The 14,863-nt window shown below is 45.8% G+C and overlaps 1 protein-coding gene across 1 annotated transcript in view; it reads right to left on the reverse strand.

Moving 5' to 3' along the window:
* ABCC4 (ATP binding cassette subfamily C member 4 (PEL blood group)) overlaps positions 1–14,863 on the reverse strand; it is a 152,749-nt gene that overhangs the window by 53,125 nt on the left and 84,761 nt on the right. The window contains exons 7-10 of the mRNA XM_085890317.1: positions 14,641–14,737; positions 14,042–14,275; positions 11,386–11,526; positions 6,891–6,928 (exon numbers count right to left, since the gene is read on the reverse strand). Coding sequence (XP_085746443.1) covers positions 6,891–6,928; positions 11,386–11,526; positions 14,042–14,275; positions 14,641–14,737 — 510 coding nt within the window. The remainder of the gene's footprint in view (positions 1–6,890; positions 6,929–11,385; positions 11,527–14,041; positions 14,276–14,640; positions 14,738–14,863) is intronic.

Genomic DNA, 14,863 nt, shown 5'->3' on the forward strand with positions numbered 1-14,863 from the left:
GAACGAGAAGGACAAAAGGAAGACAAATTTACCCGTGCATAGAGTGCTTCAACCCCTCCCCTTGTCCTCACATCCTGCTCCTCCCCTCCCCCCATTTGGGGACTTTGGGGTCACCTTGGCGACTATCGCCTGGGGTTGGCTTCGCGGCGAGGGTGGCTGGCTTGGGATCTTAGGGTCCTGAGTTTAAGCTCTGTTGGCCACTGAATTAACACCAGGCGAGTTTGACTCAGCCTGTCATCCTTCTGAGGTCGGCAAAATGAGCACCAGTGTACTGGTATAATGGTTGTATTGGCACTGCTCCATGCCTGTGCACATTCATGGTGCGGTAATCTTCATCCTGATGAAGCAGCACTTGCATGTATATGACAGGGAAGGGAAGGGAAAAGGGTCTTTTGGGTCATCTGGGTCTTTTGTGTCTTCAGGGACTTTTGAGTCATCTAAGTATTTTGGGTCTTAAAGGGTCTTCAAAGGTCGAAGGGGTCTCAGCAGTTTAAAAGGTCAAAAGGTACATTCTTTACAATGGTCTGCAGGATGCTATTCTTGTATGTGATGCTGAACGTTCACAGGAAGTCTGCGTTTTATGTCAAAGCATTATCAAGATGAGTGGAGTATCCGCCCTATAGGCAATCTTGTTCCAAGCATGAAACACGTTATTTTTATTTTTTTTGTATACATTGTCGAGACTCGTATGAGAGCTAACACAATGCACAACAAGGGAGGCAGGAGACAAGAGGGGCGGGAGAGGGAAGGACAAAACAGTGGGGAACAGAGACATTGGAGATCTGTGGAAGGGAGAGGGATGGGGCGGGGAAGATCTGTGGATCTGTGGAAGGGAGAGGGATGTGTCTTCTGACGCATACCTTTATAGGCAACTGATAGCTCCGTATTGGCAAAAAAACAAACCCCTGGTTACATGCATGAATAAAAACATACCTACTGATTATAATTCAAAATACCTCACTGCACTGGAAAACGTGGGGAAAGGAATACTGTACTGTAAATGGTGGAGGACACTTGTAATAACCTCCCCCACCTGGAGGTAGCGTGGCATGACATACATTTACATGGAGAATTTGCATTCCCTCCCCCTCCCCAAGACCACTGGCAAAAAATAAAAACACCCCTCCACATGAATTGGGGTCACGGTGATCCGATGTAGCAAGTCTGGATGTAATTATCTCAGAACTGTCGGAGGAGTAGCGCGACAAACAAACACACAAACACTGCTCCATGAATTATAGTAAGGATTATCTGGCAATTGTCCGAAAATTCGGCAAACCAACACTGTTCATCACATTCACCTGCAACGCGAATTGGCAAGAAATAGTCAGTGAACTGGAAAATTGGCAAACAGCTTCTGATCAACCTGTCTTGGATGCAGGAGTCCGCAACCTGATGCAGGAGTCATCAAAATGAAGTTACATCAACTACTGCCTGACATCAAGAATGGCATACTCGGTCATCTAGGGTTCACATACGTACATACTATCGAGTTTCAAAAGTGTGAGCTGCCTCATGTCCATTTGCTTCTGATTCTCAATGGTGAAAAGCACATGTGGACCGACATAAACAAAGTTGTCAGCGCAAAATTACCCGACCCTGCCGAGCCAAGACCACAAGACCTTTTCCAGTGCGTTAAGAAATATATGCTTCATGGACCACTTGGAGAGCTGAACAAGAACTGCCCATGTATGGTTGACGACATCTGTTCAAAGAACTTTCCTAAAGATTTCTGCTCTCCAACACGACTTGGATGATTCTTATCCAACTTATCGATGTCGAAGTCCAACTTATGGTGGTCATACAGCTGTGGTTAGTGTATCTGGCAGGAATGTGCAAGTGGACAATCAAAGCCTCGTGCTTCATAATTCATGGCTGCGACTGAAGTATCACACCCACGTCAATGTTTAATATTGTGCCTCAATAAAAGTCGTCAAATACCTTTATAAATACATCTTTAAACGTGATGACCAGGCCACAATGAGCTTTGAAGCAGGTGTCGATCGAGTCAGAGTCGCGTTGGATGAACGCGAAGACGAGATCAAATTATATGAGCAGTGTCAATTGATTGGAGCATCAGAAGCAGCTTGGATAATCTTCGGATTTTCGACACAAGACATCTCCCTGACAGTTGAACTACTTTCTGTTTATTTAGCGAAGGAGCAGTGCATCACATTCAATCCTGTCAATCCAAATCTCGCAATGGCCACAGCAGAGCATTCAAAGCTAACCACCTTCTCCGAGAAGAACTCTGAAGATACTGCTGTCAACAACATCCTCCATTGCGATTTCCCTCAGCACCTCACCTGGCAGAAGGATCGCAAGTGTAGGCAGCGGCAAGTAGCGTCCATAGGAACAAGGCCACAGTCAATATGTAGAGTTTACACTGCCCACCCTAGCCAAGGTGAAATCTGCCATGGCATCTTCTTCTACATCACAAGGCCGGTGCTATGAGCTTCAAAGTTCTGCAGACAATCAACAGATACGTCTGCAAGACGTTCAAACATGCTAGTTAATTAGCCTAATGCCAGTGGCTAAATTTACTTGAGGAAGACAACGAATGGATCGAGTATCCAGCCGATGCTGCAGGTACCCAGTCGCCATCATGTTTAAGAGACCTGTTCGTAACCATCTTACTTTTCTGTGAACCGACAGAACCCCTGAAGCAGTACAATGAATATCTTGTTGATGTTTGTGATGACTTCTGGAACCATTGCAGAGCAGTCAAGTAACCATTGCAGAGCAGTCACCGAGCCATTGCCAAGCAGTCAATGAACCATTGCCGAGCAGTCAACAAACTATTGCGAGCAGTCTCTGAACCATTGCCGAGCAGTCAACGAACCATTGCCGAGCAGTCAACGAACCATTGCCGAGCAGTCAACGAACCATTGCCGAGCAGTCAACGAACCATTGCCGAGCAGTCAACGAACCATTGCCGAGCAGTCAACGAACCATCGCCGAGCAGTCAACTAACCATCGCCGAGCAGTCAACTAACCATCGCCGAGCAGTCAACAAACCATCGCCGAGCAGTCAACAAACCATTGCCGAGCAGTCAACAAACCATTGCCGAGCAGTCAACAAACCATTGCCGAGCAGTCAACAAACCATTGCCGAGCAGTCAACAAACCATTGCCGAGCAGTCAACAAACCATTGCCGAGCAGTCAACAAACCATCGCCGAGCAGTCAACTAACCATCGCCGAGCAGTCAACTAACCATCGCCGAGCAGTCAACAAACCATTGCCGAGCAGTCAACAAACCATTGCCGAGCAGTCAACAAACCATTGCCGAGCAGTCAACAAACCATTGCCGAGCAGTCAACAAACCATTGCCGAGCAGTCAACAAACCATTGCCGAGCAGTCAACTAACCATCGCCGAGCAGTCAACAAACCATCGCCGAGCAGTCAACAAACCATTGCCGAGCTGTCAACAAACCATTGCCGAGCAGTCAACAAACCATTGCCGAGCAGTCAACTAACCATCGCCGAGCAGTCAACAAACCATCGCCGAGCAGTCAACAAACCATTGCCGAGCTGTCAACAAACCATTGCCGAGCAGTCAACAAACCATTGCCGAGCAGTCAACAAACCATTGCCGAGCAGTCAACAAACCATTGCAGAGCAGTCAACAAACCATTGCCGAGCAGTCAAGGAACCATTGCCGAGCAGTCAAGGAACCATTGCCGAGCAGTCAACAAAGCAGTGCCGAGCAGTCAAGTAACCATTGCAGAGCAGTCAACAAACCATTGCCGAGCTGTCAACAAACCATTGCAGAGCAGTCAAGTAACCACTGCAGAGCAGTCACCAAACCAGTGCCGAGCAGTCAAGTAACCATTGCAGAGCAGTCACCAAACCATTGCTGAGCAGTCAACAAACCATTGTCGAGCAGTCACCAAGCCATTACCAAGCAGTCACCTAGCCATTTCCAAGCAGTCACCGAACCATTGCCGAGTCATCGCAAAGTCATCAGTGCTCTGTTTCAGCTGCGTGCTGCAGCCAATCTTCATTAGCATTTACATTTACAGACTTCCTCACATTCCACATTAAGTTGTTATCTCACATGTTCTGTCTCTCCCATCTACTGTCTCGTCTGCTGTAGATGCAAACACTAAAAGAGCAATTACAGGCATGCACTTCTTCACTCTTCCTCTTATGCATTACATTTGCACTTGATTTACACCTCATTTGCACCTCCTACTCATGCACCATAAAAAAACCGCAGTTTTCTTCCCTTCTCCCCCGTCCAAAGCGACTGGGAAGCATCAGCCCGTCGGCCACGCCAGGTATTGAAAGAGGTCGTAAACACTTCAACTGCCTCTCATCTTTCTTGCTCTCTAATTTCCTCGGGTGTGCGTCTGATGGCGCCTGGAATGCTTGCGTAAGTTAAGAATGTGTAAGTTCTTTGTATTGGTTGAGCTCTGCCCTGTGTCTTCTCTTTGTAAATAATTGAAATTCTTTATTAGCATGTGGGAAACTGAATTAATTGAATTTATAATGAGGTAAAATGCCATTTAGCTTCAGTTAGTGCTTTGAGAAAGATTTTAATAAATATATGCTGGGAAAACTAATAGGGAGGTAGAATACAAACATTCCTCTGTGGTCAAAAACCTTGTAAAACCTTATCTCTTTCCAGATGAGTAGCAAGGAATCAAATACTCTTTCAATAGCAAGCTCCGATAACAGATTGTTTCTCATCCTGTTTGTGATTTTTTGAACTATGTATAAAAATATATATATTTTTTATATATACATATATATATATATATATATATATATATATATATATATATATATATATATATATATTCGTAATATGCTATGTATAGTTAAGTTTTTGCCTGAGACACTGCTATCTCACTGTTTCCTGTTTGCCTGTCTTGAGGTGGCCAAAACTGCCACGACACGCAGCTCATCAATCCTTGCTTTTCCTTGCTGTACACATTTGCTTTATAAATAAATTACCCTCATTATAAATGTACCCAGCTCTTTCTATCTTTTCCCTCATTGGTCCAGCGTAGTCCGCAACCCCATTAATAGGCTCTTATTAGCCTGTGCGTACTTCGCAGCTCTGCTCAGCTGCACCTGATACGGTAAGTTCGACACAAGTACGCAGCGAGGGCATGTGACCCCCCTCCTCTGTTGGTAAGGTCGTCCACAGGAAATAAGGTATGACACGAAGTAGTGTAACCCTGCCAGGATTGGCAATGGCAATCGGCACTAGTGTTGCTTAGCAACCTGCTGGTGCGCAGAGTTATCTGTGCCCGCCGCCCACAGGACCGGACGTTCGGGAGAGACCCGAGTGTTTTCTCTCGTGGTGAGCCTCAAACCCCGAATCCATAACAATAGGATCAACGCGACCCCATTTAATGTATAGGGGTGTTTTTTAATCTTTGGAACAAGATCGTCTGTAGGGCGGGTACTATGCTAGCATTATTAGTTGTGGTTAAGCATTTTGAAATTGTCACTCTCTCAGCTAAATGTTGAAAATTATGTTTAAAAGACGATTTGAATCACAGCAACGGCAGGTTAAAAGTGACTGTCGAGCAAAACCGAATGACTGTAAACACACACCGAATGCATATGCAAAAGACCTCATTTGGCATTCATACGTCATTTTGGAGTGCTCCCACCGCTGTGAACCCCTGGGACGGTGAAACATTTTACCGCTTAAATATTTGTGCACACCCTGAGTAAAACAACCATTAAAAAACAAAAAAACAAACATTCAAACAGCCAGAAACACACTTCGCAAATCATAGAATGATTATTATTAATTTTTAAATCACATATAATTTACATATTTAATTTACTATTTTGTTGTTGTATCATTATTTTTACTTTTATATTGCTTATATTTTATTATTTATATTTTATCACTTTTCAAAGATGCTTTAGTTTATTCATCTAATCTTCCATCACTTCTTGATTTTACCCGATTAGTCACTATTTTCTCCCAGTCCCCTTGACTTTTTTTTAACCCCTGAAGCAGGACCTTCCCTGTCCAAATCAGTCATTCTCACTCCCACATGTTCTCTGACCCCGACGTCCCTCTCATCCTATTTTCAACCCTCGTCTCTATCCCTTCTCTCTTGATCCGATGAAGGGCTAACACCCAAAACGTCAGGTGCTTCCCACGGCAGTTAGCATACCTCAATCAACGTCCTTTTGATTTCTTCCATCCTCTTTCAAACAAAAACAACACCTCACTAACTGTGAAGGGAAAAGTGACGCCACTAGATTGTGTCAATGACAACCAGAGTATGCTGGAAAGTTACTTCCCCAAGATCAACATTTGTGTTTCTCTCATGTTAAAAGTCAAGTTCTGTATTGTCTGTTGTCTCAGTCTACATGTGTGTGCATCATTTGTGTGTAACAGCTTTTCAATGAGCATTAGACGATGGAGTGGGAAAAAAATAAGTCTTTGAAGGACCAGCTGGCCAGGCCTGACACTAAATGGAAGGGGGTAACAATTTGGATTTGGGCCAGGGTACCGGCAATAACTTGCCCACTTTTTATGAATGACACCATGGGATCTTTAATGTCCATCAGCAATGCTGGCATATGGGTCCCTCAGCACCAAACATCCATCCGACAGACGCTGCATCATGTGGTGCATTGTCATGCCTGCAAAGTGCCAATGAGACAGCAAATATTTGGGTCGGGAATCAAACCGAGACTTGACAGCTCAAAGGTAATTGCACGATCTTTGCACTATCCTGTCAGACCTTATGTGTTACAAATGCAGTATGTTAAATATGGAATCTGGAAAACAAAAAGTCTGTGATCATTTGATGCTTGAATGAGGTCAAAGAAGAATGAGAAAAATGATGATGATCATAATTAATCTTTTTTTTAAAGACTGTATAAATGCAATGGATTTATATTCTTACCAAAAAGAAAGCCACCAGTCCTGAAGTGCATAGAGAACCTGCAAATGGGGATGGGGTGGGGAGTGTAACAGAAGATTTGAGAAATGTTCGAGCAAAGCAATTGTTTTTCTCGTCATCACGTTAACCTTAATGAATTGAGCTTTGGTTATTCCATGACTTGTCATGAATGTTTCCTTCTGATATCCAACACTGGATAGTTTACTACTCCATTACAGGGAGCTGTTAGTTATCGCAGGCATTTGAAACTTGACTATGGTACCAGCACTCAATGACCTATTCTTTTTGAAAGGTACCATGAGATGTTAAAAGAAGTCCACCAGATTGATAGAAGATGTCACCAAATACTACACACTTTTTAACATCCTATCAATGGACTGCATATACTCAGAGATGCAACAACGCTCTTCCTGCAACTTTTGTTTATCATAGGCTCAGGAATAAAATCCAGACTGGAAAACTCAATGTGAGTACACAACCTCTGAGAGATTCTGTCAGTCCCATTATCCTCTTGGATGAAACATTTTCAAAATAAAGTGTCTTGGTCTAAGGCTTATTGATTGAGGAGCTTGTATTTTCACATGGAAGATAAGGATATGAGGAGGCATCAGTGTACTTTTCAAAGAATTACAACATCATTGACAATGGACATAAAGTATGAACATAGTACATGGGATTTTAATTAGGGATCCTAACATCATGAGCCATGGGATCAGATGGGAATACGAAACAGGCCAATGCAGGTTTTATTAAATATTAAATAACAAATATCCGTTTAATCACTCATTTATTTTCACAAGAAGCGTACATTATTAAATGCATAAAGAAATTACTTTCTCGGGTTTTTGAACACCAATCAAAATTCGAGAACCATTGACAATTACCAAGCTGCTCACCTACTCCAGGGGGGAAAAAAACTCCACTTATGTCTGTCAATTATCATTAGGGGCTAGCTACATATGAGAATGTAGGACTGTGGGACAGATCATGAACTCAATGTGGCAAAGCTACAAGTCAAACTGCGAAACGTGAAAAAAAGAACAAAGTATAAAAAAACTCGGACCAGATATGACATTGAAAATATATCTAAACTAGAACGGCACTCGGTAGAGCGCTTACATCCACCAGACTGAACAGTTTACGTTTATTATCCCACCGATAGGCCAGATCCGCATCCGTTCCTTAACCAAAATCTGATCGGCTTGTTCTTGTCACCTACCCAACTCATCCAACAAGTTTGTCATAATCCGTTGACAACTTTTTGAGATATCACGCCACATATGGTTTTTGCCCCCATCTTTCAATGGTGAAGAATCACTTAAAAAATTGTATTTTTTTAATTCTCGTATATGGATCCAGATCTTCACAAAAATTGAATCAATTCGTTCTAGGAAAACAACCAACCTGTCCAACAAATTTCATCCAAATCCAGCCTTAACTTATTGAGACATCCTGCTCACAAATAAACAGGCAGACAAACAGAGGTCAGAAATGGGTGAAAACATAACCTCCATCCACCTAAGGTGGCGGAGGTAACAATATGCAATAAAGGTTTCAAAAAGAAACGTGTTGCAGAGCTGGACTTGATTGACAGAAGGTCAGACAAATTGTGGCAGGAAATTGAAGACATTGCAGAAAAAAGGCCAAAAACATCCCAAAAGCAAGCAGAAAGAAAAGGCTAAATGGCTGTCAGAAGAGGCAATAAATATTGCAGACAGAGGGAGAGAGATGAAAACCAGACGCATCAATAGAGGACATTAAGCAGCTAAATGCCAACATTCAACAAGCTAAGACAAAGAGAAATATTTCAAAAAGGCATGCAAAGAGATGCAAAGTGACAACAGAGTGGTGAAAATGAGAGACATTTTCAAAAAGATCAGAGAGATCACAGGAAAGTCAAGGATTGGGGTCCTTTGGAGTAGAAGAGGAAAATATATGACAGAAAAAAACACAGATGAAAGAAAGGTGGAAGGACTATACAGAAACTTTATACAAACAAGATAGCAATATGCTGGCAACTTTGGAAGGAAGTTAATATGAGCAAGAACCAATGGTGGTAGAATGTGAGGCACATAAATCCCTGAACGAGCAGGCAAGTGGAAAAGCAGCGGGTGCCGATGAAATTCCAATATAACTCTTTAATGTAGTTTTGGAGGAGGCAATCCATTTTTAACACATATCTGTACACGGATCTGGAGCAGGATTGTATGGTCTAAAAGGTGGAAGCATGGCTAAGGAAAAGGGATGATGCAAGAGAATGTTCAAATAACCTAACCATTGCCTTAATTTCAAATGCTAGCAAGATATTACTAAAGATCATTCAACACGGAATATACAAGACTTCATGAAGCGAGAAATGCTCGTTGAGCAAGCAGGTTTTAGAAGAGGAAGGGGTACTAGAATGTGAGGTGGATCATGGAAAAAGCAAGGGAATATCAAACGAAGGTGCATCTTATCGATTATAGCAAAGCCTTCAAAATATGTTCATCATTAATTGATGTGGATTATAGTGAGAGAAATGGGGGATGTCAGAGCACCTGATATAGCTGATAAGAAGCATGCACAGTCAACAAAAAGCTACAGCAAAAAAAAAGAGGAAGGAGAGACAGAATGGTTTGAGACTGGAAAAGGGGTCAGACAGGGGTGAAGTCTCTCCCTTCACTTGTTCAATCAATGAAGGATAGGGAGGTTTGGAGACATCTGATCATGAATGTCACTAGAAGTGGGCCATGACTTGACACAACTTCCATATTCTCATGAAAAAGATAACTTGGAGAGGAGGTGAAGATTGGGGGAGAGAAGGGAAAAGGGGGGGGGGAGAGGTGGTCATTTTCTTGCGTATGGCAGCTTGGCTGCTGGGTAGCTGGGTAGCTATCATTTTGTTGGGGCGTAAACTATGCCACTGATGCTGTGCCCCAATACCACTACACTGGTACTCATTTCATGGACCTCAGAAGGATGACAGGCTGAGTCAACCCCACCTGGTGTTAATTCAACAGGGAACCAGGCTTGAACTCAGGACCTGAAGATCCCAAGCCAGCCACCCTAACCACTACTGTAAGCCAACAGCAGGCTCAGAAGAGAGGTGAAAAAAGATGAGATGTTCTTAATAATGAGAGGGGAGGGGAAGGGGAAAACAAGCATTGGACATACAGGATGGGATGAGGGAGGAAAAATGGGGTAGAAAGAGGGAAATGTGGATAGTTTAATATTTGGTCTACTTGATCAACTCAAAGAAAAAAAAACAGTGGTATAAACATGCATTTTTGTGAAGGAAGCAGTCTTCCAGATCCGCTTGCCTGGGTACAATATGTACACATCTTAATTTATCATTTGAAACATTTTTAGCTCATTTGGAACGTAGTTCCGGGGATCTTATGCGATCGAGCAGTGTCTGTAGGTAAGTCACTCAGTGAGTGAGTCAGTCCATAAACACTTCAGTCATTATCGCTTGAACCAAACACATAATTTTGATGAAACTTGGACACAAGCTTCATATCTGATGCCTAACGGAGGTGAATTGAACGCATCAAAATTTGCGCTCATTAACAGGGTCTATAGGGGCTAGTGGGGGGGGGTGGGGGGACCTCCCCACCAAAAGGTATTTGCTCTCTTCTCCAAAACTACAAACACGATTTTGTTGAAACTTGACCACAACATTTTTCACCCATGATGTACCAAAGTGTACCGACCACATCAAAATATGTGCTCAGAAAGGGGGTCTTGGAAGTTTTTTTTTGACCCCCCAAAAATAGGTATTTGCTCTCTTCTCGGAAACTACAAACTTGACTTCGATAAAACCTCACCACAACCTTCTTCACCTCTGATCTACCAAAGTTTATCAACCACATCAAAATCTGCGCTCATTAAGGGGGTCTATGGGGAAGGGGGGGGTGTTGATCCCTAAAATAGGTATTTCCTCTCTTCTCGGAAACTACACACATGACTTCTATGAAACTTGACCACAAGCTTCATCACCCGTGATGTACCAAAGTTTATCGTTTGCATAAAAATCTGCGCTCATCAAGGGGGTCTACGGGGGGAGGGGGACAGGGGTTGACCCCACAAAATTGGTGGTTGGTCTCTTCTCTGTACTACACACACAATTTCAATGAAACTTGACCACAACCTTCATCACCTATGATGTACCGAGGTTTGTTCACGGCATCAAAAAATTCAGGGTCAAAGGAGATTGCGGGGGGTGGGAGGGGGGTTTGAGTGACTCTCTCCTAATCCAGGTGATCGTCAGGACAGGTGGTCCTATGATCTTTTTTCTGTCCTGTTTTCCCCATAATTTATGTTGTTGAGGTGGTGATATGCAACAAGCATTTTGGACTGAAGGGCCAATGTTACTTTCAAATCTGTTTTTTGGAAAACATGTGTAAGCAATTTCTGAATTCTATGATTGTTAACAAACAGGATATTCAGTCATATTTATATTTGAGGTAAGTTCGCACAACAAAACTTGCATAGGAACCATTCTTAAATTGCATCTGACCTGTGCAACAACGTTCATCAGAAGGACTATGAACAAAACAAACCAGCCTGCTCCTGCTCTCAAGTAACGGAGGTATATGGCCATGCCAACGGAACCTTCCCCACGATCCTCTTCAGTTGATTGTGGATCACTTGGCTCCATCTAGAATAGGAGGAAATGCCAAATTAAGCAATTGGAGATGGAATGGAGAGATTAGGCAGACGGTGGTTTGGAAAAGAAAGGGGGCGAGATGTGGTGTGTTGAAGAAAAAAAGGGGGCAAGAGGTGCAGGGTTGGAGAAGAAAGGTGGCGAGATGTGGTGAGTGGGAGAGTGAAGGCAGCAAGACACAGCAGGTGTGAGACAGAAGTAATGAAAGACGGTACAATGGGACAGCCAAGGTGCCGGACGAGTCATGGTGGATGGGGAAGCAAAAGCAGTGGGCATGGCATAGCGAGAGGCAGATCAAAGGTAGCAGGTGAGACGCGATGAATAAAAGATGAATGTGGCAGGTGAGACACGGTGGATTGTGAGATGGAAGGCCATAGGAAGAGGCAAAGGGTGCGAATAGAAAGGTCCAGGGTGAGATGCGGAGGGTGCGAGTAGGAAGGGAATGCCGCAGGCAAGATACAGTGTGTGCAAGAGGGTGTCCAAGGGCGAGATGAGGAGGGTATGAGAGAGAAGACCCTGAGTGAGAGAGGGAAGGCCGTGGCAGGTGACAGGTGGGAGAGGGAAGGCCGTGGCAGGTGCCAGGTGGGAGAGGGAAGGCCGTGGCAGGTGCCAGGTGGGAGAGGGAAGGCCGTGGCAGGTGCCAGGTGGGAGAGGGAAGGCCGTGGCAGGTGACAGGTGAGAGAGGGAAGGCGGTGGCAGGTTAGAGAGGGAAGGCCGTGGCAGGTGACAGGTGGGAGAGGGAAGGTCGTGGCAGGTGACAGGTGGGAGAGGGAAGGTCGTGGCAGGTGACAGGTGGGAGAAGGAAGGCGATGGCAGGTGACAGGTGGGAGAGGGAAGGCGATGGCAGGTGACAGGTGAGAGAGGGAAGGCCATAGCAGGTGACAGGTGAGAGAGGGAAGGCCATAGCAGGTGACAGGTGAGAGAGGGAAGGCCATAGCAGGTGACAGGTGAGAGAGAAGGCCGTGGCAGGTGACAGGTGAGAGAGAAGGCCGTGGCAGGTGACAGGTGAGAGAGAAGGCCGTGGCAGGTGACAGGTGAGAGAGAAGGCCGTGGCAGGCGACAGGTGGGAAAGGGAAGGCCGTGGCAGGTGAGAGAGGGAAGGCCGTGGCAGGTGACAGGTGGGAGAGGGAAGGCCGTGGCAGGTGACAGGTGGGAGAGGGAAGGCCGTGGCAGGCGACAGGTGGGAGAGGGAAGGCCGTGGCATGCGACAGGTGGGAGAGGGAAGGCCGTGGCAGGTGACAGTTGGGAGAGGGAAGGCCGTGGCAGGTGACAGTTGGGAGAGGGAAGGCGGTGGCAAGTGAGAGAGGGAAGGCCGTGGCAGGTGACAGTTGGGAGAGGGAAGTCCGTGGCAGGTGACAGGTGAGAGAGGGAAGGCGGTGGCAGGTGAGAGAGGGAAGGCCGTGGCAGGTGACAGGTGAGAGAGGGAAGGCCGTGGCAGGTGACAGGTGAGCGAGGGAAGGCCGTGGCAGGTGACAGGTGAGAGAGGGAAGGCCGTGGCAGGTGACAGGTGAGAGAGGGAAGGCCGTGGCAGGTGACAGGTGAGAGAGGGAAGGCCGTGGCAGGTGACAGGTGGGAGAGGGAAGGCCGTGGCAGGTGATAGGTGGGAGAGGGAAGGCCGTGGCAGGTGACAGGTGAGAGAGGGAAGGCCGTGGCAGGTGACAGGTGAGAGAGGGAAGGCCGTGGCAGGTGACAGGTGGGAGAGGGAAGGCCGTAGCAGGTGACAGGTGGGAGAGGGAAGGCCGTGGCAGGTGACAGGTGGGAGAGGGAAGGCCGTGGCAGGTGACAGGTGGGAGAGGGAAGGCCGTGGCAGGTGACAGGTGGGAGAGGGAAGGGCGTGGCAGGTGGCAGGTGGGAGAGGGAAGGCCGTGGCAGGTGACAGGTGGGAGAGGGAAGGCCGTGGCAGGTGACAGGTGGGAGAGGGAAGGCCGTGGCAGGTGACAGGTGGGAGAGAGAAGGCCGTGGCAGGTGACAGGTGGGAGAGGGAAGGCCGTGGCAGGTGACAGGTGGGAGAGGGAAGGCCGTGGCAGGTGACAGGTGGGAGAGGGATGGCTGTGAGAGGCAGCAGGTGGGAGAGGGAAAGCCACTACAGGCGGCATGTGGTAGGGGGAAGTCCATAAGAAGCTGCAGTTGGGAGTGGGAAGAACGCAAGTGGTGGCAGGTGTGAGTGGAAAGGCATGGTGAGTGAAAGAGGGAAGGCTGCAATAAGAGGCGAGTGGGAGAGGGAAGGTTGCGAAAAGAGGTGAGTGGGAGAGAGAAGGCCGCAAGAGGCAGTGGGCCAGAGACGGAAGCCACGAGATACAGTGAACAGGAGAGGGACGGCCACCAGAGATGATAGATGGGAGAGGGAAAGCCATGATTAGCATTGTGTTGGAGAGGGTAGACAGTGAGTGGTGGCTGGTGGAAGAAGGAAGATGACATTATGGGAGAGGTTGTACATGGGAGAGGGACCCAAGTTTTAGAAACAAAAGTTGTGGTGATGGAAAATAAATGTAATTCCTTCTCAACTAACAATATCTTCAGTGGTGGACTCTGCAGCTGAGATTATGGAGGAGCTGTGTGAGCGTTGGGTCCGCACAGATATCGAGCGCTGACGATTCATGGCAGGCTTGGTGTTCAAATCAGTTTTGACTTCCTGTTCAGTTTCTCCCTCGTCCTCATTTTCTTTGGATGCTTTGAGCAAAGCAGCAAAATCCACTCCTGTTCTCTGTAGCTCTTCAAAGGTGCCAAAACTTTCAATTTTACCCTGGGAGGTATAAAGATTGGGAACTATGAGGAGAAAACAATTTAAATTCAGTGAGAAGAGCAGTCAATGGCAGTAAGCAATTATCGTCCACACTTCGAGGAAACCGTTTCTTTGGCCAAATCAAACATGTGAGGAGGGTAACTGGGGTTCAGTGGGACATCCCCTCAACAATTTTTGGCATATTATATCGAATGCCTTTTACATATTTATGTTGTAAGCACCAATGTATTGTCACATATCACCAATAACATATTGTCACTTTTTTTCATTCATCAAAAATTGCTGTTTGAGGGGATGTCTCAATGCACATTCTCCTACTCCATCATAGCTAAAGTGTTTGTCAATGATCCACAAGCATCACTCACCTCTTTCAGAATTATTATTTTCTTTGCTGCATTGAGGTACTGGAGCTGATGCGTCACCAGAATTACGGGTTTCTTCTTGAGGATCCCACATATACAGCTAAGGACATTGCATGCAGATAATGAGCAATTATCAATGGCACGACCATCTTTCACAATAATTTACTGAACTGCAAAAAAGAAATAAAACAAATACACCCGTGCGGGAGTGACGGTCATCTCTCAG

This window comes from Eptatretus burgeri, chromosome 7 (assembly GCF_056783735.1).
Source record: "Eptatretus burgeri isolate ZD-2024b chromosome 7, Ebu_testis_v1, whole genome shotgun sequence".
NCBI lineage: Eukaryota > Metazoa > Chordata > Myxini > Myxiniformes > Myxinidae > Eptatretus > Eptatretus burgeri.